This window comes from Megalops cyprinoides, chromosome 1 (assembly GCF_013368585.1).
Source record: "Megalops cyprinoides isolate fMegCyp1 chromosome 1, fMegCyp1.pri, whole genome shotgun sequence".
In the NCBI taxonomy this organism is placed as follows: Eukaryota; Metazoa; Chordata; class Actinopteri; order Elopiformes; family Megalopidae; genus Megalops; species Megalops cyprinoides.
Genome location: NC_050583.1, coordinates 25,884,656 through 25,911,698, shown reverse-complemented (window position 1 = coordinate 25,911,698; position 27,043 = coordinate 25,884,656). Strand labels below are relative to the sequence as shown.

The 27,043-nt window shown below is 39.8% G+C and overlaps 1 protein-coding gene across 1 annotated transcript in view; it reads left to right on the top strand.

The window, feature by feature from the left end:
• The window catches only part of cpped1 (calcineurin-like phosphoesterase domain containing 1), a 42,588-nt gene extending 24,476 nt beyond the window's left edge, over positions 1 to 18,112 (top strand). The window contains exon 4 of the mRNA XM_036541826.1: positions 16,864 to 18,112. Coding sequence (XP_036397719.1) covers positions 16,864 to 17,087 — 224 coding nt within the window. The 3' untranslated portion in view covers positions 17,088 to 18,112. The remainder of the gene's footprint in view (positions 1 to 16,863) is intronic.
• The last annotated feature ends 8,931 nt before the right edge of the window (positions 18,113 to 27,043 follow it).

The window sequence follows — 27,043 nt, the reverse complement described above, 5'->3', positions numbered from 1 at the left end:
ATTATAACTTACTTGATTAAACTACATGTTAAATAGCAGACCGAGCTTCCCAGAGATGAACTGTTAAAATATACAGTGCCAGTCAAAGGTTTGAATGCACCTGATAAAGGCAACATGCATTCAAAGACATTTTTATCCAGAGAGTTATGCTTAAATACTTGAAGTTTGTTTCTTTGACAAATGTAAACAGTGTTTTCTGGTCACTGAATAATTATTCCATAAATACTTTACTATTATTCTAAAAATGTGGAAAACGGTAAAAATAAAGAAAAGGCCTTCTATGAGTAGTTGTGTCCAAACATTTGACTGGTACCGTATGTTCTAGCTTTTGTAGTAGTTTGTTCAGGAGAACGTTATCAATTAACATAAGTTGTTCTTCTTATTTTCACAAATTCTCCAATCCATTTACACCATGGGGGGGGGGGGGGGGGGGGGGGGCTGTCTTTGCTGGGATTTAAACCCCTGGCCCTCAGGAGTCCATCGGCTCTGTCTGCTGCACTGCATGCTGTCACATTCTGTCACAGAATGTGTGCTATTAAATTCTGGACAAAATAAATGATGTCTTCATCAGAAGGAAAAAAAAAAGGTCAAGTGGTTACAATGACATGTCGGGCACAGCCCCAGAGTCTTGCAGACAGGCGAATGAAATGAAAGTGAGTGTGGCAGCACTGTGAAATGGTGCCTCTCTCCTGGCCCCAGTTTTGCTCTGTTGTCACTTCCCCATCAGCAGGTCATTTGTCTCCCGTCTCTGCAGGTTAGGGGCAGATGGTGGCACCCGGTGCTGTAGTCTAAATTGGAGTAATTCCAAAAGTGGGTCATTTTTTTCCATGAGGTCACCCGAGATTTGAGGCATTGATTTTCATGGCGCCCAAATATGAAGGATAGTCGGTCTGCATTGGGTTTAAACTCTCATTCATGTGGCCCTGAGAGAGTTTTGTTCTCAGATGACAACTTTTTTTTTTTTTTTCGTCAAACGCTAACTCTCAATGAACCAGTCAAGGATATATTTACACTTCAGCCTTCAAACTTGTCTGTAGTTTGATATGGCCCTCCACTCAGTTGTGAAATGATATATTTGTCAAAAAAACCCTCGAAAATGGATTTATTATTTGTTATCATGCAGCCCAAGCGACAACTATTATTCCAGTCCCAGTAAGAATTTGTCCAACTTAACTGCCTGTACATTTGAAAGTGCAAAAGAATGAAAAGAGACGAAGAATAACATTTACAATTTATGTGGTCCAAGCAGTGGTTTGGTCCAGGCCCAAGTTATATTTCTTAAGGTAAATCCCTTCCCAAGTCTCCTCTATCCTCCTTTATCAGCTGGCAAGATGGCCCAGGTGTCAGATTTTAAAAGACTTTCGCACTAATCCTGCCCCCACACTGGGGACACTGTTACCCAGGTGCCAAGTCACGTCAATGAAGGATTTGGCCTTGCTTTTCTCCCCCCTCCTTCATCCTTTTTTCTCCACTGAATCGTTTACACAGTTTGTCACAGTTCCAAGGCCACACACCATATCTGTCTCTTCCTCTGTGCAACTGGCCCATCACCCCAAAGTGAGAGGCAACAAAAACGTTAAGTCACAGCATCATACCCTGTGTCTGTCTCCTGTGTCTGTTTATAATCTAAGATATGCAGAAATCGTTTATTTATTTTAAGAAGCAATGTCCTGTTAAACTCCACTATTTTCTCTTCCTGTTAAGTGCATTAGGTGACCTTTATCGGCTGTCACGCTGTGACAGTGAATTTGTCTCATCTGACTTGTGCAGGAATTTGAAAGATACTGTACAATAGACAGCTGATATTTCCTATTCAGTGCGCTGCATTGCTTCCAAAACTTGTAGTAAAACTGATAAGGGAGTTTATGACTGATGATGTTGATGGATTCCTGTATGTTTGAGGGAAAGAACTGGAAAAACTGAAAGAATTTGTATTCTTTCAGTATGAAAGAATATAAACTGAATAGAATATAATCTGTCCATGCCATTTTTCCCCCTGTGTCACTGTTTGCAGCATTATTGAAACAGTAAACAGTCTTGCAACGCTGAAGTGCAGACAAACTCATTTCCCAACTGCACTGGAGCAGTCAGATCTAATATAACAAGGCAATTCTATCCGTATGATTTGAGCAATATTTTATACAAGTTGGCTTGGTTGTGGGAATCTCATCCATTCACAGACATTTGCCCCCGAGGCGCGTGTTGCTGATCACTCTGTATTGCGTTATCAGAGGGATTGCAAAAATTATAGAGCTTTAAATATCAGATTTTGAAATTTATAATATTCACATTCAAAATACTATTTGTCATATAATGTTGGTAAAACTTTAACAGTTTTAGGTGTCAAGCACTTTTATTTGTCTGATAACATGCAAAGGATATCGATCAAGCAAACCCGGATAGGCAGAATATGGCATGTTTTTTGATTCTCAGTGTTGTGCCAGCTCTTATGTATGCCCTCAGGGCTATATTAAATGACACAGGTCATTTTACAAGAATCCCTGTAGCCTGTACACAGGCAATATGAATATGAATATGAATCCCAATAGCCATGCAGTCAATACTTGGGTTTGATGGCAACCAATATTTTTGGGAGTACACAACTGAACTCTATGAACTGGCATCCTTCCGGGCAGACATCCTGGACTTCCTCCCTTCCTCCTGTTGCCAGTAGTTTGTTGTCCCAGTGAAGTTGGTGTATTATTCATCGTATATTTCCCAAAACAAGTCTATGGACATATCGTTAACAGTTAAATTTGAGAGAGCTGAAAGCTGTTAAACAGTTCTGTGAATGTGTAACAGTGTAACATTTGCATATACTTTTTATAATTGACTCAGTGAATTCAGTGAAGTTCATTAGCAACAGAAGCCCATCAGTTTTAACGACCAAGTCATTTTATTGTCACCATTATACACACAGAAGTAACATGTAGATTTTAAATCCCCACATAACTTTAGCTAATATGTGGAAGGAACCTGTCATTCCTGTAAAATTTCTAAACTCAACAGGTGTTTCAGTACATCAGGAAAGGACACACTTCTTCCAACATTGTTATATTTGTAGTCATATTTATGGCTGAAATAAACTAATGCTCCATTTATTCCAGTGCAGGCTACCCTTGCATATTGGAAGTATTACCTGCTCTAGTTTATTCTCCAGAAGGATTTGAGTTAATTGGGAGTAAATGTGAGTCATTGTTACCCTTAACTATACTCTTCTACAGGTGCACTGCAGTAGCATGCTCTGTAATGATTGAATTGTCATGGGAGTCAATGTGAAATCATGTGACTCCCACAGAAAAACCAAAAATGATGAACCAAAACATGTGAGCGTCGGAACTGGATTTTGGAGCGGTGGAAGAAGGTCGCCTGGTCCGTTGAGTCCTGTTTTCTTGTAGATCACGTGGATGGCCGTGTACGTATGCGCTGTTTACCTGGGGAACTGATGGCACCAGGATGCACTGTGGGAAGATGACAAGCCGGTGGAGGGAGTGTGATGCTTTGGGCAATGTTCTGCTGGAAAACTCTGGGTCCGGCCATTCATGTGGACGTCAATTTCACACGTGCCACCTACGTAAACATTGTTGCAGACCAGGTACACCCTTCATGGCAGTGGCCTCTTTCAGCAGGATAATGCGCCCTGCCACACTGCATACATTGTTCAGAAATGGTTTGAGGAACATGATGAAGTGTTCAAGGTGTTGCCCTGGCCTCCAAATTCTCCAGATCTCAATCCGATTGAGCATCTGTTGGATGTGCTGGACTGACAAGTCCGACCCATGGCGGCTCAACTTACAGGACTTGAAGGATCTGCTGCTAATGTTTTAGTGCCAGAAAGCACAAGACACCTTCAGGGGTCTTGTAGAGTTCATGCCTCAGTGGGTTGTCGCTGTTTTGGCAGTACACGGAGGACCAACGGCATATTAGGCAGGTGGTCATAATGTTTTAGCTCATCGGTGTGTGTTGTGTATGTGTATATATATGTGTTTATATATATATATATATATATATATATATATATATATATAATGTATGTATATGTATATATATATGTATGTATATGTATATATATATGTATGTATATGTATATATATATATATATATATATATATATATATATATATATGTATGTATATATAGCAGTATTTCACAATGCCAAATTAAAATAAATTGTACACATTTGACTAAGTGTCCATATGGACTTCCAATAGAAGAGTGACTCAGCAATCTCAAGCAATGCCCCATAGTCCCCATAGTTTGTTGTCCTTACATTTATCATTAATTTTCAGGGCAAGTCATGTATTTTAACTTGTATAGATAAATCTGTATACTGCTATGTTAGTTAAGTACAAGGTTCATTGCTGTCATGGTAATGTCATCTGTGACCAGCTCATCAGCAGGTAACAAGGCTATAAAGACAATGTTAGAAATAGCTAGTTAAGCTTTCTAAGCAATGTCAGGAGCATACAGTCAGAAGGCAGTGTCTAATTACAGATACTGCAGATCTCTGGAATCTCATGCATTTCAGTAAGTCAATATAATATGAAATGTATTTGACACAATATTTATGTAAGTAAGTAATTAGTCTTTGATGAAATTAAGATGAAGAATGCCTACAGTAACTAATGAAAACTATAACACATTAATATGCAAGGTCAGTGTACTATTCAGAGTAACAGTCTGATTAATTTTTCTTACCTAGCTGGCCAGGTGTACACTGAAATGCTGAAATGTAGTGGTGGGTAATGTGCTGCACTTCTACAAAATGGAATGTTTTGTCCAGCAAGAGTGCATCATGTGCTGTGCTAATGTATCAGAGTCTTAAAGTTGCATGTCAAAGCTAGTGTAATGTTGCACATTGGACAGGGCTGTACAGTATTGTATGCAGTATGTATACTACTACTGTATATCAGTACATTTTTAGTTTTGCTATGCTCCCAAACATTGGCAGAGTTTGTAGAAAAGTGTTGTTTGCCATTTGATATGAACTAAACTCTCTAAGACATTAAGAATAATGTGGAATCCATTGCTCCATTTTGACATTGCATGAACGAATACCACAATATCACTGGAAGAGACACTCATTCTTGCTCATTTAATTGGTATACGGCACAATTCTAATGAGGCAAGTGAAACTACTGCCACTTCTCACCCTGCGGCAAAACTGCTCATTACCCAGCCTAAATGATCTGTATAGGTAATGATGTGTTATGTTCTAAGTTTCATTGCCATTTTTTGTCAGCTATGGCAATGTATGCGATATCATGTCATGTATATTGCAGTGAATTGAATTTAATTGAGTTAGACTGTCATTTTCTTGAGTTGTTGAAGTTTGCACCCATAGAAACATGTAGGCTGGTAACTTGGTTTCCAAAGCAAGGATGAAGTTTGTCATTCTGTATAGAAGGATTGCTGACAATGTGTGGTACACGCCTGTTGCTTTGGTGTTATTTGTTATGAAGAATAACGTTTGCAAACATTCAGCATATGTTAAATGAGTCTAACAGTTTCATATTTCTTTTCATTCTTTTTTGCATTTATTGTGCCTATTTTTCTGGATTCATGTGCATGTTTGAAATTTCTGTTCCTCACTCACATCTCTTCATTCAACCAGGGGTTGATAAGAATGCCATTAAGAATGCTGCCTCTTAAGATTTGCTAACCACTCCCGCACCCAAATTTACTTATTTTTGCATCATCAGCTAATATAGCCTAAACTAACTTGGCTATTGATTATCATGCAGCACCTGAGTAGTTTCCTTTAAAAAAATCTGTGAGACAGCATAATCTGAATTTACAATATGAGGCCCTACTTGATGTCTAGGTCTTAAGTTTTCACTTAAGAAGTTTTGTCAGTTTTTTTTTTTTTATTTTTGACTGTGTGTTTCACAACCTTTTTGTCTGTGTATTTCAATGAGTATCTTGGGTGGTCAGTTGTTTTCAAACGTTGACACAAGGAAGATTGTTTCAGTCCTCTGCAGCAGTGGTCTGACCGTTAACCACGCATTTTAATACACAGTGTGAATATGGTTTCCTTCCATAAGAATAGCTCACTCTGACAGCAGCATGTGGCCTTCCTCCTGTGATGTATGAGCAGTGAATGGGCACCTGAGCTCCAAATAAGTCATTTTATTTCCACACATCCATATGAGCCTTCAAAGTAACTGAAGGGGACTGTCCTCAACTGTTTGAGCTATTTACTTTGTATTGAAGCCTCATTTCTGTTTGCCGTCTGTCACCAGAATCCACTATGAATCTTTTCTGTCTTCTGGGCTGCTGCTGGCAACCTGCTAAAATATATCAAACTCATGTTATACAGTGTAAGGCACAAAGCAGATTAGCATACTAAAAATACATCCTAGATATGCGCTTGGAGTCTTTAGTTATGCGTTTACAATACCAAGAATGCTTTTCTTTGTTTTTTCTTTTTTTTTTTTTTTTTTAAGAATAAGTAACAGCGGTATGATATGAAAATGATACCTGCAGACAGAGAAAGAGAGGAAGAGCAATGGATTCTGGGCTTTTTGGATAGCATGAATTTAGTTTAGAAACCACAAACAGACAAAAAAGGGAGACAAGTCAAAGCAAATAAATATCAATACCTAGTATATTATAAGTAAGGAGCAAAATTAAGCTTTGAAGAATTTTTTGGTATCACAATGAAGTGAAAAGGCAGTGAAACTCATTATCACCACTAAGAAAAAACAAATTGTATAAAAGGATCGTGTCTGTCCAAAAAATGTCACCTTTGTAAAATATTTCAGACAAGAGAATGAAGACCATCCAGTTAATGTTTAATCTTACCATCTAAGCCCCCTTGCAATCTTCCCTACCCCACTATTTAAGATTCTCTGGGTCTAACATATTAGGTACTAATAGTACTAATACATCAGGGCACCTGCCTGCCACACAAACAGTTGTTACTGTTAAGTGTTCTTTGTCTTCAGGCAACAATGTCACTACAGAGCACATGACACCACATGAAAATGCTATAGGAATTTGCTCGTTATTCAAATGTAATAATACATGTCAACATTGAGACACTTCACCATAAATTTGAGAATGGTAAGTGTGCAATACCCACTTAAAAACTAAATTAAAAATTGCTTCAAGAATGCATATGGAGTATAATTGCATAATGTTACCTGAAATGTTTTCCATTTTGCAGTCATGTATAAATGGCGCTGTGGAGAAATTTCATTTTCTGTGTGCTTATTGTTTCACATTCATCTACAGTTGAAACCACCTACGACATCCAGTCTTAATAACCCTCCTCGTCTTTGAGAGGGGAAGATATTACAAAGCAGACAAGATCTGCAGTGTCAGTTCAGTAATCATTTTTCAGTTTGCATTTACAGATGAAAATACAAGAAGGGTCAGAGCTTTGATCAGCTCCGATTAATGGCAGTAGTGCTCTAGAGGAGAGGACTGTCATCTTTTTTCCCCTACGGTCCGTAACACCATGTGGTTAGCGAGGGCTAGTCTGTAGTTCCATTACCTCTGCAGATGAGTAAAGGCCACAATGACAACAGCTATTTTAACAGCACCTCTCTAACAAAATAGCTGTTGATATTAATTAGCATTGCAATTTAATAAATAAATTGAAATGTAATTCCACTTAATTCTATTGGCTTGGGAAAAGAAGGTTTTTATTTCTTTCTGTTTGAGGCAATGAAATATTTTCAGAATGGCATAAATAAGAGTTATCAAGGTGAAGCAGCTTCACAGATGGGAGGCGACACCAATTATTCTTTCTCCCGGCATGCTGGCCCTGAATTATCAAGTGCAGCTCCTAGCTTCCCGGCTAAAAGGCTTCCTCCAGCTCGGATAAATATACAGAGCAGCAAACAGTCTGCCAGATAATTACCCCGGGAGCATTTTCAGCACAAATCTGTTTGTAGCCAAGCTGCCATACGTCTTTCTGGCAGGTCTTATGCCCTTTATCTGTGTATACAGTATTTGTGATAGTTCTTAAATATATGTAAACAGCTGGATTATGAAATGCATATAATTAGGCAGGATTGGTGTTGTTTTGCACATTCTGTTGAAATTCAAAGTTTTCAGGAAATTGTTTTTTTTTTTCTACTGAACTCTGAAGAATGCAGTGACAGTGAGGTTTTCTACAATGCATTAGCCAGAGAAAAATAGGGAAAGCCATCAAGCTGAAGTAAACAATAGATGCTAAGAATTGATCCTGTCAGAAGTTTAGACAGACTTATATATTTGTGTGGAGCTTTAGATATAAATGAGCACATGTTAAGGTCCTGTAAGATGAATGGCTGGGGGTAAAGCCCTTATCAGAAAGGTTTTAAAAGGTGCATGATATTAGGTCTAATTGCTGCTGTGTAAATTTGACATCATAGCATTTTTATATCATAAGTAATGGCTTATTACCGTACGCTTGCCAACTTGTTTTAGGTGGCAGTGAGGTATAGTGGGAAGGAGCAGAGCTCGTAACTGAAAGTTTACTGGTTCAGTTCCCCACTGGCGCACTGTTGCTGGACCGTTGGGCAAGTTACTTAACTCAGAATTGCCGCAGTAAATATCCAGCTGTGTAAATAGATAAGATGTTTTAAACAAATTTTATCTTGTTTAGCTGCTAAATTACTGTAATGTATTCACCATGGCAGCTCTGTCAGCTATGGTTTTGGTGCCTTAAATTGTTCCAATGCTGAAGAGTTCTGCTGGGGCATATTGCATAGTTGTTTTCCCTGACATGAAAACAGATGAGCACTATGAAACTGGAACTTCTGTAACTGGAATTCTGCCATTGGAACTACAGGGTCACTCACTAGGAGGTTCACTTTCTCTACTGTCCTCTTGTAACACAAGTGATCCAAACTGCAATCCAAAATTCACTGTTTTTTAAATTTGATCATTTAAGGAAATCAAGCTTTTTTATTTAGCTTGCCATGAGAATATGGCCTGTATTTTTTCATGATTTTAACCAGAGTTTGTATGCAGTTGAGGTTTGAAAGAGTAGTTTTTCAAACCACTGGGACTAGATATTTGAACCATGGGGAAGTTGGTTACTTCCATACAGGCTCAAAATTCCTCCTGAAATTTTTGTAGCGAGTGTAGATTGTACTCATAATTTTCCTCTTTTACACACCCATATATCTTGATGTTCCTATTTTCCACCAAAGTCACTAGAAGGTGCCAGCAGGGTTACACAGGTGAATAACAAAGTGTAAACATTGCAAACATTGTAAGTCTGCACTTAAATTGCACTTGAAAAGCCCATTGCTTTAAGCAGGGTAATGTAAAGCATGCTAGCACAGGACCTTGCTAATCAGAGGGCTTACTTTTCCTCCACTGCGTATTAATGATAGGCAGCAAAAGATTTTCGCACAGTATGGCAGAAGAGTGTGACTGAGGATGATAAACTGGTAACTGTGACATGTCCTTTGAGAACATGTAAAATTTTATACCCCATTGTTGTTCCTGGGTTGGTTGAGGTGATGGAGTTGATTGGTTTGCATGCTGGGATTGCCTTTTTGTTTCTGCTTTTTCAGTGTATTTTTTCCTGTGCATATTGACCCTCCTTCAGGAATGAATAAAAAAATAATAATGTGCTCAAAGGGGAGTTAATGTTACATGCTTCTAGGTTTTAATATTCACTCAGCTTTATTCTTCTTTCATTAATCTCTCAGTACCACTAGAGCCTTTGAGGTCAGAGATTATTGGGTCAATCCATTAGAAAACAATGAGCAATTGACCTTGCTCCTTTTGATTTCAATGGATTATTTCTACACAAAATCCCAGGGTTTTAGAGTGTCTGAAATGATATAAATACCGGTTCTTACCTTTGGGAATTGCCACATTTAGATGAATGGAGCTTGGCCATTCTGTATGCTGACAGCCCACTTAAGTTGTCAACCATTATGTTTTGATTTCAAAATGAAAAATGACAGGGCCAGTGCGAGGTACTTTGTGGTCTATGAATCAAAAATCCTCTGTCATATTTTGGCTTTTAGTGGTAGTGTTAATACGACGGTGTCAATGATAGACATGCTATATTCGTTTATTAAAAATGCCAGCAGTAACGCTCTGCATTCACCTTGTGCCAAACAGCAGAAGACAAACATTGATGGGTTTTGTTATTATTTATATCAGAGACCTCCTGGGAAAGCTCGGTTGCTGCTGGAAGTAGTAGTATGCCAATAGGGTTTTCCCCTGGATCCAGTAATGCAATGGGGCCAGTGTGCTGTAGGAGGTACCCTTGTTCCCTCATTTGAGATGTCAAACCATGGTTCTGGCTTGCTGTGTTCATGAAAGATCCAGTGGCATTCATTAAAAGGGTAGGGGCGTTAAACCCTGGTTGAATTCCCAATCTGTGTACCTAATTATCCCCCCACTGTAATTTATGTTCTGTTATCCCATGTATTCCCTTACAGTGAGGAGCTATTCGAGAAGGCAACATCAGTATCCACCGCGAGCATGCTTGTGATGATATCTTTTCATGAGCAATGGACCTGCCAAAGGGCAGACCACTGACCGGACCATTTGTTACAAGGGGGAACTGAAGTAGAAGATAAAGTCCTCCAAGAAGAAAATCAATAGTGGTTATTAGTGCACCAAAGTAATTAAGATGTGGAATTACTGTCTAACTGTTCCCCTCTCAAACACCCTTGATCAATCAGCTTTTCATAGGCTAACTTGAAGCTAGAATACATTGACAGCACAATGCACACGAAAATATTGATTGTTCAGAGTAACTGTACGTAAAATTAAAGTTGATGTACTTTTGGTATAAAAAAAAAAATCTCATTGAACATTACTTAGCAATTGAAGAATAAATATGATTGATAAATATGCTATCTACAAGAAAATTAGCTTCTTTTACCTATTTTGCATGAATTATTTAGAGGATATCCATTTTATATGCCTGTGGGGCTGCTGGCATTACCAGCACTGTAGAATATCAGGTAATTGCTTCCCTTCCAGGATTCACAAGAGAGGGGGCCAAAGCCACAACACATGCACAAATGAAGAGAAAAAATGTTACTACTTTTAAATCTCAAATTTTCAAATGTAATTATTGAATGGCCTCACATCGCTGCCTGATACCTAGATCAGTTTTATTTTCCCCAACAGGGACAATTTATGACATCCCTGAGAAAAGGTGGGGGATACCAGATGGATCAGCTTAGACCAGCTGTATTTCCTGATTGGGATCATTCAGGTCCAACATTCTTACTGTAACCAAATCTCCCAGAGGAGAATTCCATTAGTGGAAACCTCCACTATAATCAAAAGGAGTGAGATCAATTGGCTATTGATTTCAGATGGATTCACCCTTGAGTAATAAGAGATTAGATTAATCTGGCCTTCAGAGTTGGGATCAGTTTAAAATGATGTTTCCTCTCAGGTTGTTCTACAGTTACTTTGTCTGTGTGAAAGGACAGTCTGACATTTTGTATAAATTGCCTCTCCCACAGCCAGAGGTAACCAGAGTAACTGGACCATGACAAAGCATGGTGGTGGAGGAGTAGCAGGAGAATATTTTTCTGCTGTTATGAATCTGTATACTTTCCCTCAACCAGTACTTTTGATATCCTCCCTTTTCATCCCTTTTTGTAAGGGCAGTGTTTTCTTTAGGTGAGCATTTTAGCCCACAACTTACGGATGATAATGTGCATGTAAAATTGTGGTTTGCCAGGCAGCTGTGTGTTTGGAGAGGAATAACAATGGCATAGACCACAGACTGTGTGCTGGCGGTTCCTTGCTTAAAAGTACTTTAAATGGGTCCAGAGGGATTAATGAATATGTTTTATTACCAACTTGAGTAATGCGCATCTCTTGCAAGATCATTTTTTGTCTCACCTCCTGTCAAACAAATTATCTATGGGCATGAATTCTGATTCCTGATTAATTATTTCAAAGACTGTAATAAGCCCCCAGTAGTGCATTAATTCAAATAAGTCATTTACTTTCCTCCAATATGTTTGCCTTTTTAATGTAGCAGAATGAACTGGCGATCATTCAGACTTCGAAAAAGAGTCATATTTGACAGTGACAGCTCTGTTAACAGGGGCTCGTGAGCGAAACATTCAGGTCAGTTGAGTTTTTTATCATCAGTTCAGATTTGGCAGCCAGATCAACCTTTTTTTAATGGACCAGAATTTAATGTGATGTGGTGTGATTTTCCCAGAGCTCATTACTTTCCATACAGTTTTCTGGGTGCTTCACTTTAAGTTTCTCCTAGCACACATTTCACCTTTCTGCCAAAATACAAAACTGTCCCTACATACCTGTTTTTTGTAATAAGTAGCACCTTTAACAGATGACAGTTAAATATGATTGTCAGAAAAGCTGTAGATGTAGATGTAAAATGAAAGATGTAAAATTTCAGGCTGACCTAAATAAGGGCATCTACTAATCAAATAAGTAGAACAAGAGGGGAATAAGGCCAACACAGCTGGTGTAGTGGGCTACAGAAATCCTACCCATCAGCCCTCTTTGATAATATGACTGTCCTTTTTAGTAACCTTATGATGTGTGGGGTTATTATTTACAAGAAAGCCAGAAATGAGCGCCATGAAAATAGGACCAGCAGACCGTATTTTGGGGTTTTAAATTATATCTAAACAGGTCCTTCTAATTATGCATCACATTAATCACTAAGTATGAGGGTTAGCTTAATAGCAATTAGAGGAGTTCTCTTCAAAGGACGGACATGTCAGATATGAGCTGATTAAGCACAAAAAGTTAACTTCTGTCTTAATATAACTTTTAGCCCGAAAGTTCGCTAAACATCTTGATTAGAAGGAATGCAGGGTCTTGTGTTAGGTTTCTGAAATATACAGCTAAAAGCATCAGCCTTTTATTAGACGTTTGTTGATTTAAGGAAGTTTTCTTAGATGTCCGGTTCATCTCCCAGACCGTAATGTTAATGCTAACGCTGTGTATGCCTGTTTCCTTTTTTTGTTTTTCCATGGAAGATCATAATTCAGCAAACAGATACAGCACTGATAACATGTCACCTGCTGTGTGCTGAGCAACCTGAAGGCAAATAACGTTTCGGGGAAAAAAAATGGGTTGAAGAGGATGAAAGCGCTTCATCAGTCTCAGGCCACTTGGTTCATTTTAATCGTCAAATAATGAGCGTGGCAGCTGGGGAGCTGAGTCAGTCCTCCCTGCTTATTATGACTGATATGACAGCTCTCTTTACAAGCTGGAGTTTCTACAGAAGAAGAAGCAACATATTGCCTCTCTGCTAAAATATGGGCAAGGGGTGGAAAAACTGTGTTTAGGAATTGATTGTTTGTCTGTTAGATATTTACGGTACTTGCTTCAAAGTTTAGCTGTAAGCCATTTGTCTGTGCTCTGTTGTTATTTTGAGGGGCTTGAGCACTTCAGGCAGTCTTTGACCTACAAAATCTCAAGAAAAGCTTTTTCATGTTTCCTGTTTGAGTCTACTCAATCAAAAACATCACCTGAGCACTCTTGTATTTGGCTACAAATTCACTTTCACAGGACTCAGGGGTGAATACAGTACGCTCAGAGCTACCAGCACCAATGACACTGTGTGTCAAATATATACGTTTGGAATCTGCCAGTCAGGACTCAGGAGTTTGCAGCATTTCCATGTTGTCAATCACCTCTTTAGTGTCGAGTGGAACCCAGGTTTGCACCCTGTGTTGGAGTAAGATGCATTTCGTGAGCAGTTTTCAGGGTAGGTGAAAGCTTCCTTTTTAAGTTCAGTTCAGATATAAGCTAAGAAGCATCGACCCTACCATGAAGTGTAATGGGAATGCAGTATCCCAGATAGCTCAGTCGTTTACAGTGCAGTAAGAGCACTGCTCCTACTTTAGGATGTACCACATACATTTTTTTGTATAGCATGTGCTATACTAGACCTCAAATCAACTGCAAGTGTTTTTTCAGTTCAGAGGGCAGTCGAAAAAAAAAAAACCCTTTTCTAAACTGGTTCCTTTGACTTGGACAACAGGAGGCTCATACGTTTTAAACGATTTCTCCATCCTGAGTTGATCTGCATTTGGGAGAGGAGGGAAATGCAGCTTTACAATACATAGTTTTAATGGATTTTTCACTTTTAAGCTTCTTTGAAAAAACAATGAGGGAGAGCAGTTACCATTATATTTCTCCTTTTTTTCTTTTTCGTCAGCTCTTTCTGGTCAATCATTTTAGTGCTTTGGGAACCGAGCTAGACTCTATAAGGTAATAGTTTCTAAAATGGGATGGGACACTGTTCCACGCATGCGTGAAGTAACACTCCCCAGCCTCTCACCATAAATCAGGATTTTGTGTAGCAAAAAAATTGATTGTAGTGCATTTCCTCAATGTCGTGCATGTGTATACGTTAGATGAGGACTGCCTACATTCAAAATGTAAGCCGAACAACTCATTCAGCATAAGGATGTTTTGCATGCAAAGTATTAATAATACATTTTAATAAAAATAAAAATATATGAATGAATTGCATACCATGAGATCCTGTGTGTCTGCTGTACCTTTGTACCCTGAAAGTGGGTTTCTGCAGTAAAATACATTGCCTTATATTTTTTGACAGTCATATTTATCCATATATATTTAATATATGCAGTACATATTATAGATAATCATTATATATGTTTCACATTCGTGACAATCTTTCTGTCATTAGTACTAAAGTGCCCTCTAATTATTGTCTCCTCTGCCAGTTGACAGAGGCAGTCCTTTGGGTTAATGAATTGTTTAAAAAGTACTTTGATTTTTCTGTTGTTTCACATCTGACTGTACTAGATAATTGGCCTCTCTTTCATTTATTTTTGATCAGCCTGTGTTAGGTCTGGTGTTATGTTTTTTCTCCTTTTTCCTAAGGCCAGAAAAACTGTACTGATGTACATTATAGGTTGAACTGAGGAGAATTTCAAAGCTTTTTCCTCTTGGAAATTGTCAATTATGTGATGACTCATCCTTGTGATTACATCAAACAGTGCTTCTTTTTGTTTATTTTAATACTGTATTGCGCATTTTTTGTTGATTCTCATCTTTTGGGTGAGTCGGAGGTGTGCACAGACAGATGTCGTCTGCTATGGAACATACCATATCCCATCGAAATTTGTACTTTTTAATATGGCCTGCTAGTCTAAGAAGAGCATTGCTAAGGAAACCAAGAAACGTTATGCATTAGCACAATGGATATGTTGCCTGTAGGTTTTCATCACCAACCAAAGTGTGTAAGAATAGCAGCATATCATACAATCACACATTTTGATTCAAAGGTAGATGATCCATGAAAAGTGACTGCAGTTGGTCTAAGAACTGAGACAGTGTGTTATATATCATGGATAAGGTTTCTTATTCCTGTGTGTGAGAGAAAGAGTCTTCTTTATATAGAGTCCATGCTCATGTTCAGGAAAAGGCTTGGTGTGCTATTAACCAAGACAGAACACTTATGGTTTAGGGGAGACTCAGAGTTAATTTAGGACTCTTTTAGTCTCCCACTCTCCCTCTCTTTTTTTCTATTTACATGTTTTGCAAAAACTACATTTTTTCTTTCCTGAGTAATTATAAATGCCACAGTGTTTATCGAAATAGTAATTTCTTTATCAGGCAAAAAATCCTCCAATCATATCGGCTATCATGTAGTGTTGGACTTTGGACTTTGGCTGCAGGGAAATACAGTCCTGTACCATGGGCCTCATTTCCTGTACAATTTTTAAAAAAAAAAAGGTTTACCTTTCCTCATTTGTTCCTCATATGTATTATTTATATACTGTATTTATTGGTGAAATTTGTGTAATTGGTAAAAAGAACTACCAGCTTTAAAAGGCATCACCTTATATTTGGACCAGTACAGTTTATTTTGCTGCTTTCATTTCGATGTGGCTTGCGTGTCCAACTGGTGGGCTTCTGCATTCAGTCCACCATTCTGCCTGAAATTTCTAACAGCATAACAGCATAACAGTATAAAAAGTGCTACAGTACAATAGCAAAACCATTCAAAAGCTGCAAACTGCTCCGGGGGACAGATGGAAGCCATCTCGATAATGATGTGTTTTGTAATGGAAAATAAATTGCAAAGAAGTTTCATCCATGAAAAAAGGTTTCTATACAGTATTTCTTATTCTATAAATAAACACAGTCCCACCCTACATTTTTTTAAAGTAAAAGGCCACCATTTTCGTTTGTGCAATGAGACAGGTGTGCAATAATTAATTCCTAATTTACAGTAAAGACGCATATTGGGAAAAAATTTCTAATATGACACTACGAATACATCAGGTGCTCTGTGAACAGTAAGGGTCATATTTAATTCAGTGCTTTCATTTTTAGTAGAAGGAGAAATATCAGAGTGCTAAACCCAGTACAGTTCTGTTTTAACAGGGTTAAATGTTTTAACAAAGACAGTGCAAATAATCTTATTATTATCAGATCTGGTACTTAAGAGTGACAAGGGCTGTGTTTTTATGCTCACAGATTGTTACTTGGATGTGATTCTGGCTATAGAGAGCTTATCTGGTCTTGGACATGAGGGCATAAACCTTGACGTAAAGAATAGTACCTACTCTTTTAGTATGAAGAATGGTGCTTGTAAATTTTGTTTATTGAAGAGATTGGTCATTTTCATATTTTTTTTATGCCTCACTAAATGCCATGAAGTATGCAATTGAATTCATATAGTTTAGAAGAGATGATGTGTTTTGTTGGACTGGCTGCATACCAATGCTTTAAAACCAAATCTGTCATTCACCAGAGGTTTAGTTGTGCTGTTTCATCGGAGCAAGACTGTGTTGTTTATGGAGGTGACAATGTGTGGCAAAACATTGATTTACAGTAAATCTAGAAAGTGATGTTGCAGTAAAGGGTTCAGTACTCTACTCACCTCATATCTGTCACCTCTCTTTGCTCCAGGAGTGAAAGCAGTCTTCTCTGGACACTACCACCGCAACGCAGGGGGGTTCCACAATGGCCTGGACATGGTGGTGAGCTCAGCCATTGGCTGTCAGCTGGGAACAGACCCCCATGGAGTGAGGGTAGTTGTTGTGACGGAGAAGGGAGTGGTCCATCGCTACTACAGTCTGGATCAGCTGAGTGAAAGTGGTATGGATGAAGATCTGAAGAAACTACTAGCCTGAAGCAGTGACTGTGCACAGTGCATTCAGCCAATGGCAGTCTGGATCAGCATCCCGAAGAGCACCTGTGTGAATTCCATCACTGAGGAGGGCTGCCTGTGGTCTGAGACCTGGCACTTACGTTAAGGAAACCCTAGCCTCACCATCTTCTGGATCATTCCGTTAGATGTGATCAGTATATTAATATGGCAATTCAATGCTCGCCTATGTTTGTGTGAACAACAACAGTCCTAGAGGAATCCCAGAGGAATCCACATTTAACTATCATCCACAGAACGATGTCCAGCCAAACAATACATGATAAAAATGTGAGAAAATGTGATTTGTTAGCGGCTGTTTAGAAACATTCAATAAACAGCTTTCCTTTCATCAGAGGCTTTTCTCGTCAGCTGGTAAAGAATATTGCACATGCTCTCAGGTTATGCATTTAACTTTTTATGATTAAAACGAAACTAAACAGTTCCTTCGGGTTGGTGGCCAGGGACATGTTTATGTTATCAATGGTTATGTTACATTAAATTGCAAATATACTTTGTGACTTGCAGTATTGGATGTACATCTTCAGCTAACAGCATTTGTCTGCCGTATACCCATACTGATGTACTTTTGCAAACAGGAGAGTAGGGGGAGTGAATTTGCCATGGAAACAAATACAATGCACAGCCTGGATGAACATGAGTGAGCACTTATTCGAAAGCAAGACTGTCAAAGGCATTTGTTTTGACCTCATTTCACATTCTAGTGGATTACTGTCGCTTCACAAAGACAATCTTTAAATAGTAGGAGCAAACACAAAACTTGGAACAGGGTACTTTATCAAGATTATAGTATGAAAGTAGCCAGCCAGAACACTTCTGTGTCCTGACAATTATCTTTTTTTCATTCTTTCTGTGAAAACTGTACTTTGTGTTTCATCTCCACTGTTAGACACCATTTTAGGTGATGCAGTAAAGACGGTAAACACATTCTGGCATTTCGACTTTTTACTCAAGTCTTTATAATTTTAGTTTGTCCAAGAGAGACATATGCACGTGAAATATTTTATATTGTGTGTTTTATTCATATTTCAAATAAATGTTGATTAGGAAAAAAAATGACTTTGGACTCTTAATAGTGACATTGCATTCCTTTAAGCCAGCTAGAGTGGTTATCTGTTTTTTTCTTTTAGAGCTGTGAACAAATTATACTCTCTTGAGTTTGAACCATAAAATTTGGTGGGAAGAAAACAGTGTTCAGCACAAATGCAAATTCGTAGTTCTCGCCCCAACATATCAAAAGTGTGTCAGCTTCCTTTCGACATTCTCACAGGAGTTGGTGAACAAATTGCTTAGCAAGGGGGAACAAGGTGAGAGTGAGTAGTACAGGGAGTAGGGATGCCCGTGGAGTAGGAAAAGGCCTTGGAGTGTTCCATATTTGGTCTCAAGTAACCAAATATGTCACTATGCATTACAGGCACAGCGGAAAGTGTGTTGGGATGACCTTGCTGCTTGGAAGGGGTACAGAGGTCAGGAACATATTGATTTTGTGCACCTCCAATTTGGCCATCTGGAAGCCAACTAAAGCTTTTATGGGGAGAGGGTGTGTAATTACTTGCTGCATGGGTAATTATCAGTGTCTAATATTTTGCTGGTTTTGTAGAGCCTCTCTAGGGTGCCAGCCATCATATGCACAGACCCCACCCCCCCACCCCCTCCCCCCCCCCCCCCACACACACACACACACACACACACACACTCTATGACTGACACATTCTAACAAACTCATCTCCCTCCCCACTATCAAATCACATCCTCACCCTCAGCACTCTCACACACTCTCCATCTCCTCTTTCCATTTCTATTATGGGTGACACTGAGCAGGCTGCTCTATTTAGAAAGTATTGACAACCTTTCATTTGACTGTTTGCCTGAGCTCTGGGTCTGGTGTACTATAAGTATGCCTGCCCAATAAGATTGTCAGGGATTGGGCTGGAGATGAGGAAGCGGAGGGTATACAGGGGTCAGGGGTTGGACATGGTCAACCCCATTACTTTCAGTCATTAGTCTGTTTAACAGATTGTTTTATCTGTTTACCTGTCAATCAGTAACCTGAACACAGAGGTGATTTGGTGATTTCACAGAACAGTATTGAGTAATCCAAATGTAATAGTGGTGCGCAAAACTCCCTAGTTACTATGCCTCTGGTTAATTCTTAATTTTACCCGAGGACATTGAAGCAACATGTTGCAAAACTGCTCATTGCTGTATTGAGGAGTACAGATGTTTATAGGAAAGTCAAGGTTAACTCCACACTTGTTCCTGGATTAGCAGAGGGGGATTCCCTGGTGGATGCAGATGAAAGTAAGCAGAAGCTTATCGATCACATCTGCCCTGTTTCTGTCTCCTTTACCTCCTGATGCTCCACGGGTGACCTGCCATTGGATAGCTTTAATGGAATAACACTGTAAAGCAACACACGTCTCTTTTTTGCTATCCTCACTGGGGAGGTAAATACAAAATCTGGAAATGGTGCAGTTAAAGTAGCTCAGTCTTCCTCTCACCTAAGTGTCAGTCATGTGAGGTATTGGTTTAAACCCTGTTCTTAAGTCAGTTTGTCATCACTGACAGGCAGACTGTTGAGATACTGTGTGCTTTATTCCCCTCCTCCCTGCTTTCTCATCTTATCTCTGGGGTGTTCTTTCTCAAACAACTGCTTTTTGTACAAAAAGAGAAATACACAGCTGGATATCAACAGGGAACATGAGTCAATTTTGCCCATTCGCAGTGGAACGTGTGCAGAGCAGTAAGATTTTAAAGATAGTACTTCTCTTCTCTTCAAGGGAGAATTTTTTTTTTTCTGTGACTCATTACTAAAAGAACATTAAACAGCATCTGTCAGTTTCATCTCAAAAGCAAATAATGAAAATTCCTTAAGGCCCCAGCCTTAAAGATTCAAATTGGTATTTGTTGTGAAATGGAAGCGACATAGTGGGATGGAAGCACTTAGTGTGTCTTTTGTTCCAGGGGATCATACAGAATGCATCCTAAATTTGTGAAGTGAGGAGGATATCGTTATAGTCAATTTGCTGTGATAACAAATGACATCAGTCTAACAGGTTCAGTAGGGGCCCAAAAGCTCCCTGTAAGCGTGACACTTTCACACATTCCGGCTTAACACATTGTCATTGCCCGGTCACAGTTACACAGGACTGCTCTGCACACATTTGGCATTTGTTTCGAATGAAAAGCTTTCAAGGTTTCTCCACTACTGGGGTGTGTGAATCTGTCTATACCCTGTTATTGATGTGATAACAATAGGTGCATCACTAAGGTTTTTGAAAAAGCGGATCTGCAGCCAAACCTCATCCCTTTTGATTGGTGTGATGGCTAGGCTGAGCACACAGCATGTTTTCTCCGAACTCTCCTGTGTGGCCGTGCTTTTCCAGGTCTAAGATACCTTCAAACATCCTGAACTGATGGCACTGTTGACATCTTACAATAATGTCCCCTCTGTGAACATTTCCTGTACTGTTAAATGTTCTGGTGCAAGCTTGTCTAATGGGTCTGACATGATTGATCTGCAGTTGGCCACACTGAAAAAGAGGATAACACCTAAATCCCAAATGCAGTATTTTTCCAGTCAGCTGAGCAGTGGGGAAACATATCAGAGGAGACTGCATTTAAGATACCCTGTCCTAACAGGCCCTCAAAATGGTACCTGGATGGAGTAAGCTGGAGGCGGTGTTGTCATCCATCTGCCCGCCTGTCTCAGAGGGAGTTGTGAAATGGGGGCAAGGGGGGGCAGACATTTATGCACAAGGATGAAAGGGCAGTCCTAATTTGATGGTTACATCAGAAACCAGAAAAATGAACAGAAAATAGGAGAAGGGAAGAAACAGAACTGTTACTGGAAGCTTGTCTGTGATCTTTGTTAAAAGCCTTCACAAACTATATTGAGATATTTATGTAGCATATGGTCACATCAGTTAAGACAACATAACAATTTTAATATTATTTAGGACCGCTTATTTAAGCCCCATATTTTTAAAAAAATAGCACACAAGCACTAACACAAGTTACATTACAACATATATCATGCCATGATGGTGTGACTGAAATGAGACCATATTTGATTTAAAAAAGTCCAGTAACTGACATTGATAAAATTGAGTCTCTTGGTGAGTATCTGCACTGCCACACCACCAAATGTCAAAGCAGTATAAGATTCGAAAGAAATGAAGACAGTTCACTCTAGGACAATAATGAGGAAAAGAGACACTCCCTGTTCCATATTTAACTGCTTTTTTTTTACAATTAACAGTAACACTAATAATTGTAATGTATGTACACTTTTATTGTCCTCCTGAAATTATATAATTGTAATGCTATACATGTTATCATGTCCTTTATAAACTTATCTTTGTAAATATTTGTGCTGGAGAGGTTGTATGTTAAAATGCCAGGTTTTAAGTAAAACATCTTTTGGTATACTGTTATTATTCTCTTCTTATTGTAGATATAAATGTTCAGCTGCAAAGAGTACCCAGTCCATAAATAACCTTAACGAAGTGTGTACACAAAAATTCAGTTGCAGTAACATTTTATGAACTTTTATAAAAAAAAAAAAAAATGGTGCATTAGTACACACAGTATGGATATAAAACACCTCTAACTGCAGTCTGTCTTTGGAAGACCCAGTTTGTGCAATGAGGCTGAGTTAGAACAAAGGAGATTTAGTGTGTCTGGCTGGACGAGTGGTGGGTCACCTTCTCTGTTCCTGTGAGCACCCAGTAAAAGTTGTGTCCGCTGTGCTCATGCATTTCAGAGCATCTTTGATGTCAGACGAGTGGCTGTTTCTTGAGCAGAGGAGCAGCTCTTTCCATTTTTTGTTTTTCTGAAACTGAGATGGAGTAACATCGCCAGTTTCTCCCTGATTGTTAACTGTTCGGGTGCTGTCCTTTATGAAAAGTCTCAGTTTGGATTGGAGGACTGTGACGTGAGGTTTGAAATACCTTGAACTGAGTGACGGCTCTAAAGTTTGTCATGGGCTGCAGCATTATGTTTCACACTGTCTGGATTTGTTACTGTTGTTGATACTTATGTGACAAGTAGATGTGACAAGCATAGCCATGTTTTTATTATTATTAATGTACATCTTTATATCAAAAATGTATATCTTAATGTACCAATGAAGTATTTTCTTACCAAAGTAAAATGTATTTGTAAGGACAGTGAAATTGGTCCAGGTATGGGTCAGTGAAGACAAAGTAGCGCCACAAGTTTCTTTTCAAACTAGCGACAAGAAACTCATGAGCCCAGTTAGGGCTGGAGGAGGTGCTGTGTAGGACTGTGACTTTGTGACACGCTCACTCTCCCAGGGCCACGTCACGTGGCTCGTATTTTCCGAAGGGGACCAGGTGTTAAGATTGTGAATTAAAACTCAGCGTATCCCGTCACTCCTTGGCACGGGTGCGCCGCCCCTCTTTGCCATCTGCCCCCAGAGAGAGCACCATCTGGGGATCTGCAGCCTCTCACCAGCCCAGCCACTCAGCCTGCCTGGCCTGCAGCCCACCTCCGCAAATAACGAGCTGCCGGGGAGTTCAAGGTTTCCCTGTCATTCCTGCAGCCCTCCGCGTTACAGCACTCGAACCTTAGCTTTAGCCAGCTGCTAACTTCTATCAGAGGTGAATTGATGCTGTGAATTGGTGTTTGTTTTTTTTTTTTGTTTTGTTTTCCAAAACCTGCACATGCTTTCTGTTTATTAGGCTTTGCACCAGACCATTGGACACAGATGTGTGGATGAAACTGTAGAACTTGGATGGAAAAGGGGGGTGGGAGGATGCTGGAAAAACCAGGGTGTGTTTGCGAGAGGAGTTACACATTTTCTGTTCTTCTCAACACCAGCTATAAACAGCATCTAAAAGCTCTCTACATCTCCACACTCTGCTCCACACCTCTTAGGTTATTAGTTCCATTGGATGAATTGAAAAGTAAAAAAGTACAGTTTGTTGCTAAGGTGGTGTATGATGGCCCAGGTTTGTAAATCCGATACTGCAGCAATGTCTTTAGTCTCTCTAGAGTAAATGTCCATTCCATTAGGTCACAGTATCATTGTAAGTATTCTTAATGTACTTATCTTGTGTCTGTGAGAATTTTTTTTACTGTAACATTATACACTAATAGCATACTGTAGCAAAAACATTTGTGTGTGTGTGTGTGTGTGTGTGTGTGTGAGTGAGAGAGAGAGAGAGAGAGAGAGAGAGAGATAGAGAAAGAAAGCAGCAGAGAAGAGAAAAGAGAAAGATCATTGCCTGATCTGGAGGAGCGAGATTTGTCTTTATTTAATTTTGGTACAAAGTCCCTGTGGAATAGCACCAGTCTTCTTGCCCCCGCCCACTTCTTTGTTCCAGCGCAATAAACACCAGAGTGGAAGCAGTGGAGCCTGCGTGGCAGCAGCAGGTGATGTCGTGGCCAGCAGGGGAGGCTTTGTGGGTGATGATGAAGTGACTCAGGCTGGGCGGAATGATCTGTCCTGGTGGATGGTGTGGCTTTTCCATATTAAAATCCCAGCGGGGCAGCATCAGTCACATTGGGCAGTTTGTGGAATAGTGTGGCCCCCCGTCGCAATCAGGCTGGAGTCATCCCAGCAACTTTATAAACAGGTCTTATTTTAGCATGAGGGAATCTGTTGGTGTTGAAAGGGAGTGTGGGCACCCCTGTGATTTCTATACGTGGTTGAAGCTTATGTGATAACTGCTCTATAATATATCGACAGCTTGGTACTGTTTGGGCCTTTGGCACAAAACTGAGTAGATTCCAAGAGTACAAAAATGCTGTCAACAGTTAATACAGTGAATGTGTGATGAATTTGCTGCTTGTAGGAAAATCCTGATATCGTCAGTGATGCAAAGCAAGAGAAACATGACAGATTTTATGCAACGGTTCCTTGCCAGGAGTGTGCCATTATGGTCAGGCTGAAGGTTCGGTGGCGTCTCTGACGATCGTGGCGGCACGGCCTGGCAGAACTCCTGGCAGAGTCCCCCTGTTGTTCCTCACGGAGACGCGGCCTCCGTTTCTGATCTCTGCCTGAGCTCCGCTCACATGTCTACTGAGCACGTTAACAGAAGGGCCTCTGACATTTACCAGGTTGCTTTGCTTCACACTACAGACCGGGCTCTGGCACATTACAAGTCTCATTAGGTTAGCATGACACCTCACTCCTTTCATTTTAACAGCACAACTTTCGCATGACTAACCACCTGTCCACTAAGGGGGATTCCTCCTGCTTCTCTTGATTGTGTACTGATAGCTTCAAACAGTGCCTTTTCCTCTCCATTTCTCTACCTGTCGCTGTGATGGGCATCATGCTGGTTTGGGCTTTTTTTTTTTTTTTTTGCTCCTCATGAATTGTCATATTTGGAAAACAATATAAGAAAATTTTTATTTAAGAGTTTAATATTGCTGAATATTATGCCGAGTGCCTCCAAAAGGAATAAAAATGTTATGGTGACTGTTTTTTAAATGCTAAATATTGAAAATTACAGCTCCCAAAGAGTTTTAATAATCCCAGTAATGTTTTTTTATAATACTTTATAATGATTTTATCCAAATGACTCATGATCTGCTTAATATTCACTCTTGAATGCTTATTAATTTGTTGTGATATTTTTGGGTGTTTCACTTAACTTCCACCCTGGGGATTACAGGATAAGTAACATAACATAATCAAAGCTTTCCAGTCCCATAGCTAGTTCAAATACAAGTAGTGAAATTCATCTGATTAAAAGTTTTTTTTCTCTTTAAATAGCTTTGGAACTTGGAGCTTAGAAAGTGACACAGGTCTTTGTAAATTAACATTTAAGCTCCAATCCCCATATCCCCTGAAAGTTCTCTGAAGTCACTTCTCAGCACTGATTTACTGACTGCTTGTTTTCTTGTCAATAGGCTTTTCCTGGAAAAATGACAGCTGAAGGTACTTATTTTAAGCTGTCAATCATGCCTTGCCTCAACCTCGCAAGATCTCTTTGTTGGCAGCTCATCTGCATGCCATTATGGTTGTGGTAGACAGTAATGGAGCCATTTTGCAAGAGCAGTATAACTGTGGGCCACATTAGTAGTGAGGAAGAGAGGAACTCTCTGGAAATGAAGTGGTGTGGACGTGCAGTGCATCCTTATAAGCTTTAACAGGCAGCCTAGGCAAAATGACTGAATATTACAACACCTGAAAAGCTGTTCAGACTTGAGCCTGATCCAGGATGGTTTATGGTGCTCATGCCAAGGTAGGCAGGGACTGATGACCTTCTCAACCACATGTACAGTGTCATCCAGTCTAATTTTTTCAAAGACCCAAGGCTTCCTTGCTTCTTGCCCCCTTAGTGATCAGAGCTCAGCATGTCACACAAAGAGATCACTTGCTGATCCCTGATCTGGAGTCGGCGGGGATTGAGGGAGTGGGGAATGAAGGAGCAATTTGGCATACAGCCCAGGTATCCCGCACGGGAGTGAACCCTCTTATCAAAGGTCTCCAGAGAGGCTTATACCTCACAATAACAAAGCTTTTACTTCAGGCAGATTGATGGCTTCAACTTCAATTTTAATGGCGTGTCAAATGCTCTATGCAGTAATATGATTTTGTGAGCTATAATGGAGATGAAACCAAAGCCCCTTTAAGACTAATGTCAAAAAACACAAATTCTTTGCCTGTACAGGCTCTTCCAGTGTATTGTCTTTTAATTTCCTGACACAGCATTTAGTATCACCACTCCCGGCATATGCACCCTCAGCCCAGCCAAGAGTGTTGAGATCACGGGTTCCTGAAGCCTGTCTCCTCATCATGTCCTTCCACTGCAGGCTGCCCAGGCCCCAATCTGGTGAGGCCAGGGGTGCGGCCACTCCTCCTCCCTCTGCCCTTGCACAGAAAGCACAGAGACTTTTCTCACTAAGGCCGTTTGTTTTTGACTGGTACCTTTCATATCGGTGCCGACAACAAACCCGCGCGGAGTTCCAGCTCCCGCGGGCAACAGAGCCGCTGCGCTGCTCCAGGCGCATTGATCCAATCCTCCTTACTGGAAATCAAAAGAGCTGCTTTTCCCACTGGGGGACTGATGAGCCGACGCTGTGAGGGAGAGCAGTACCCGCGCACACCCTCCCCTGCTCGTACCTAGAGCTGTGTGGCAGCACAGCACCGCTCCTGCCGTCATGCGCAATGGAGTGTCTTTCTAACAGAAAGGCAGAATCCTTTTTACAATCATCTGTCTTTTTTTTTGTCTTTCGTCTTACGTGGTTTGTAATACTGGCCCTTAATATAGCATATTCATACTTCTCATAGCCACAGCATCCATCTAGTACCCTCCTTACTATGTCAACATGGAAGAAATGGATGCAAATTCAATATGCATTTATGTGTGACAGCACGGATCAAATGGTTACAGCTTCAGCCTATAGCCATCCGTGCTCCTATCTGTTCTCCACTGCCTGGAATAGGCAATCCAAACATGACAGAGAGGGTGGCAAATTAATCTGAGCAGCACAGGCAAAAATGAATAAATATTTCTTCAAACATATTTTCAATAACACTCAACGCTTTCAACGATGATTTGAAACACATTATTTTTAGGTTGTTACTGAGTGGCAGTGCCAAGGTGGTGTTGTTGTAATATTGAAAATAATACTATGTTTTGTTCAAGTCTGCAAGGGCTGTAGCCCTTTCTCTTAAGCAGCTTAAGCTAATGATGCTTTTCTGCTTTCTCACACAAGTTGACCAAGACATCAAATAACGATAATCTTACAACTGAGTAAATGTGAGTTTCCTTCGATCATATTTTATGTTTCAATATTTAGGGTTAGTTCTATCTGAGGGATTTACAGAGGAAGATATATCTTTTTGAATGTGTCTTTTTCAGCTTTGGCAGCTTATGGGATGTAATGGGAATCCATCAAAGCTTAAATTTCATTTGCGTTGTGTAATGTTGTGAAAAGCTG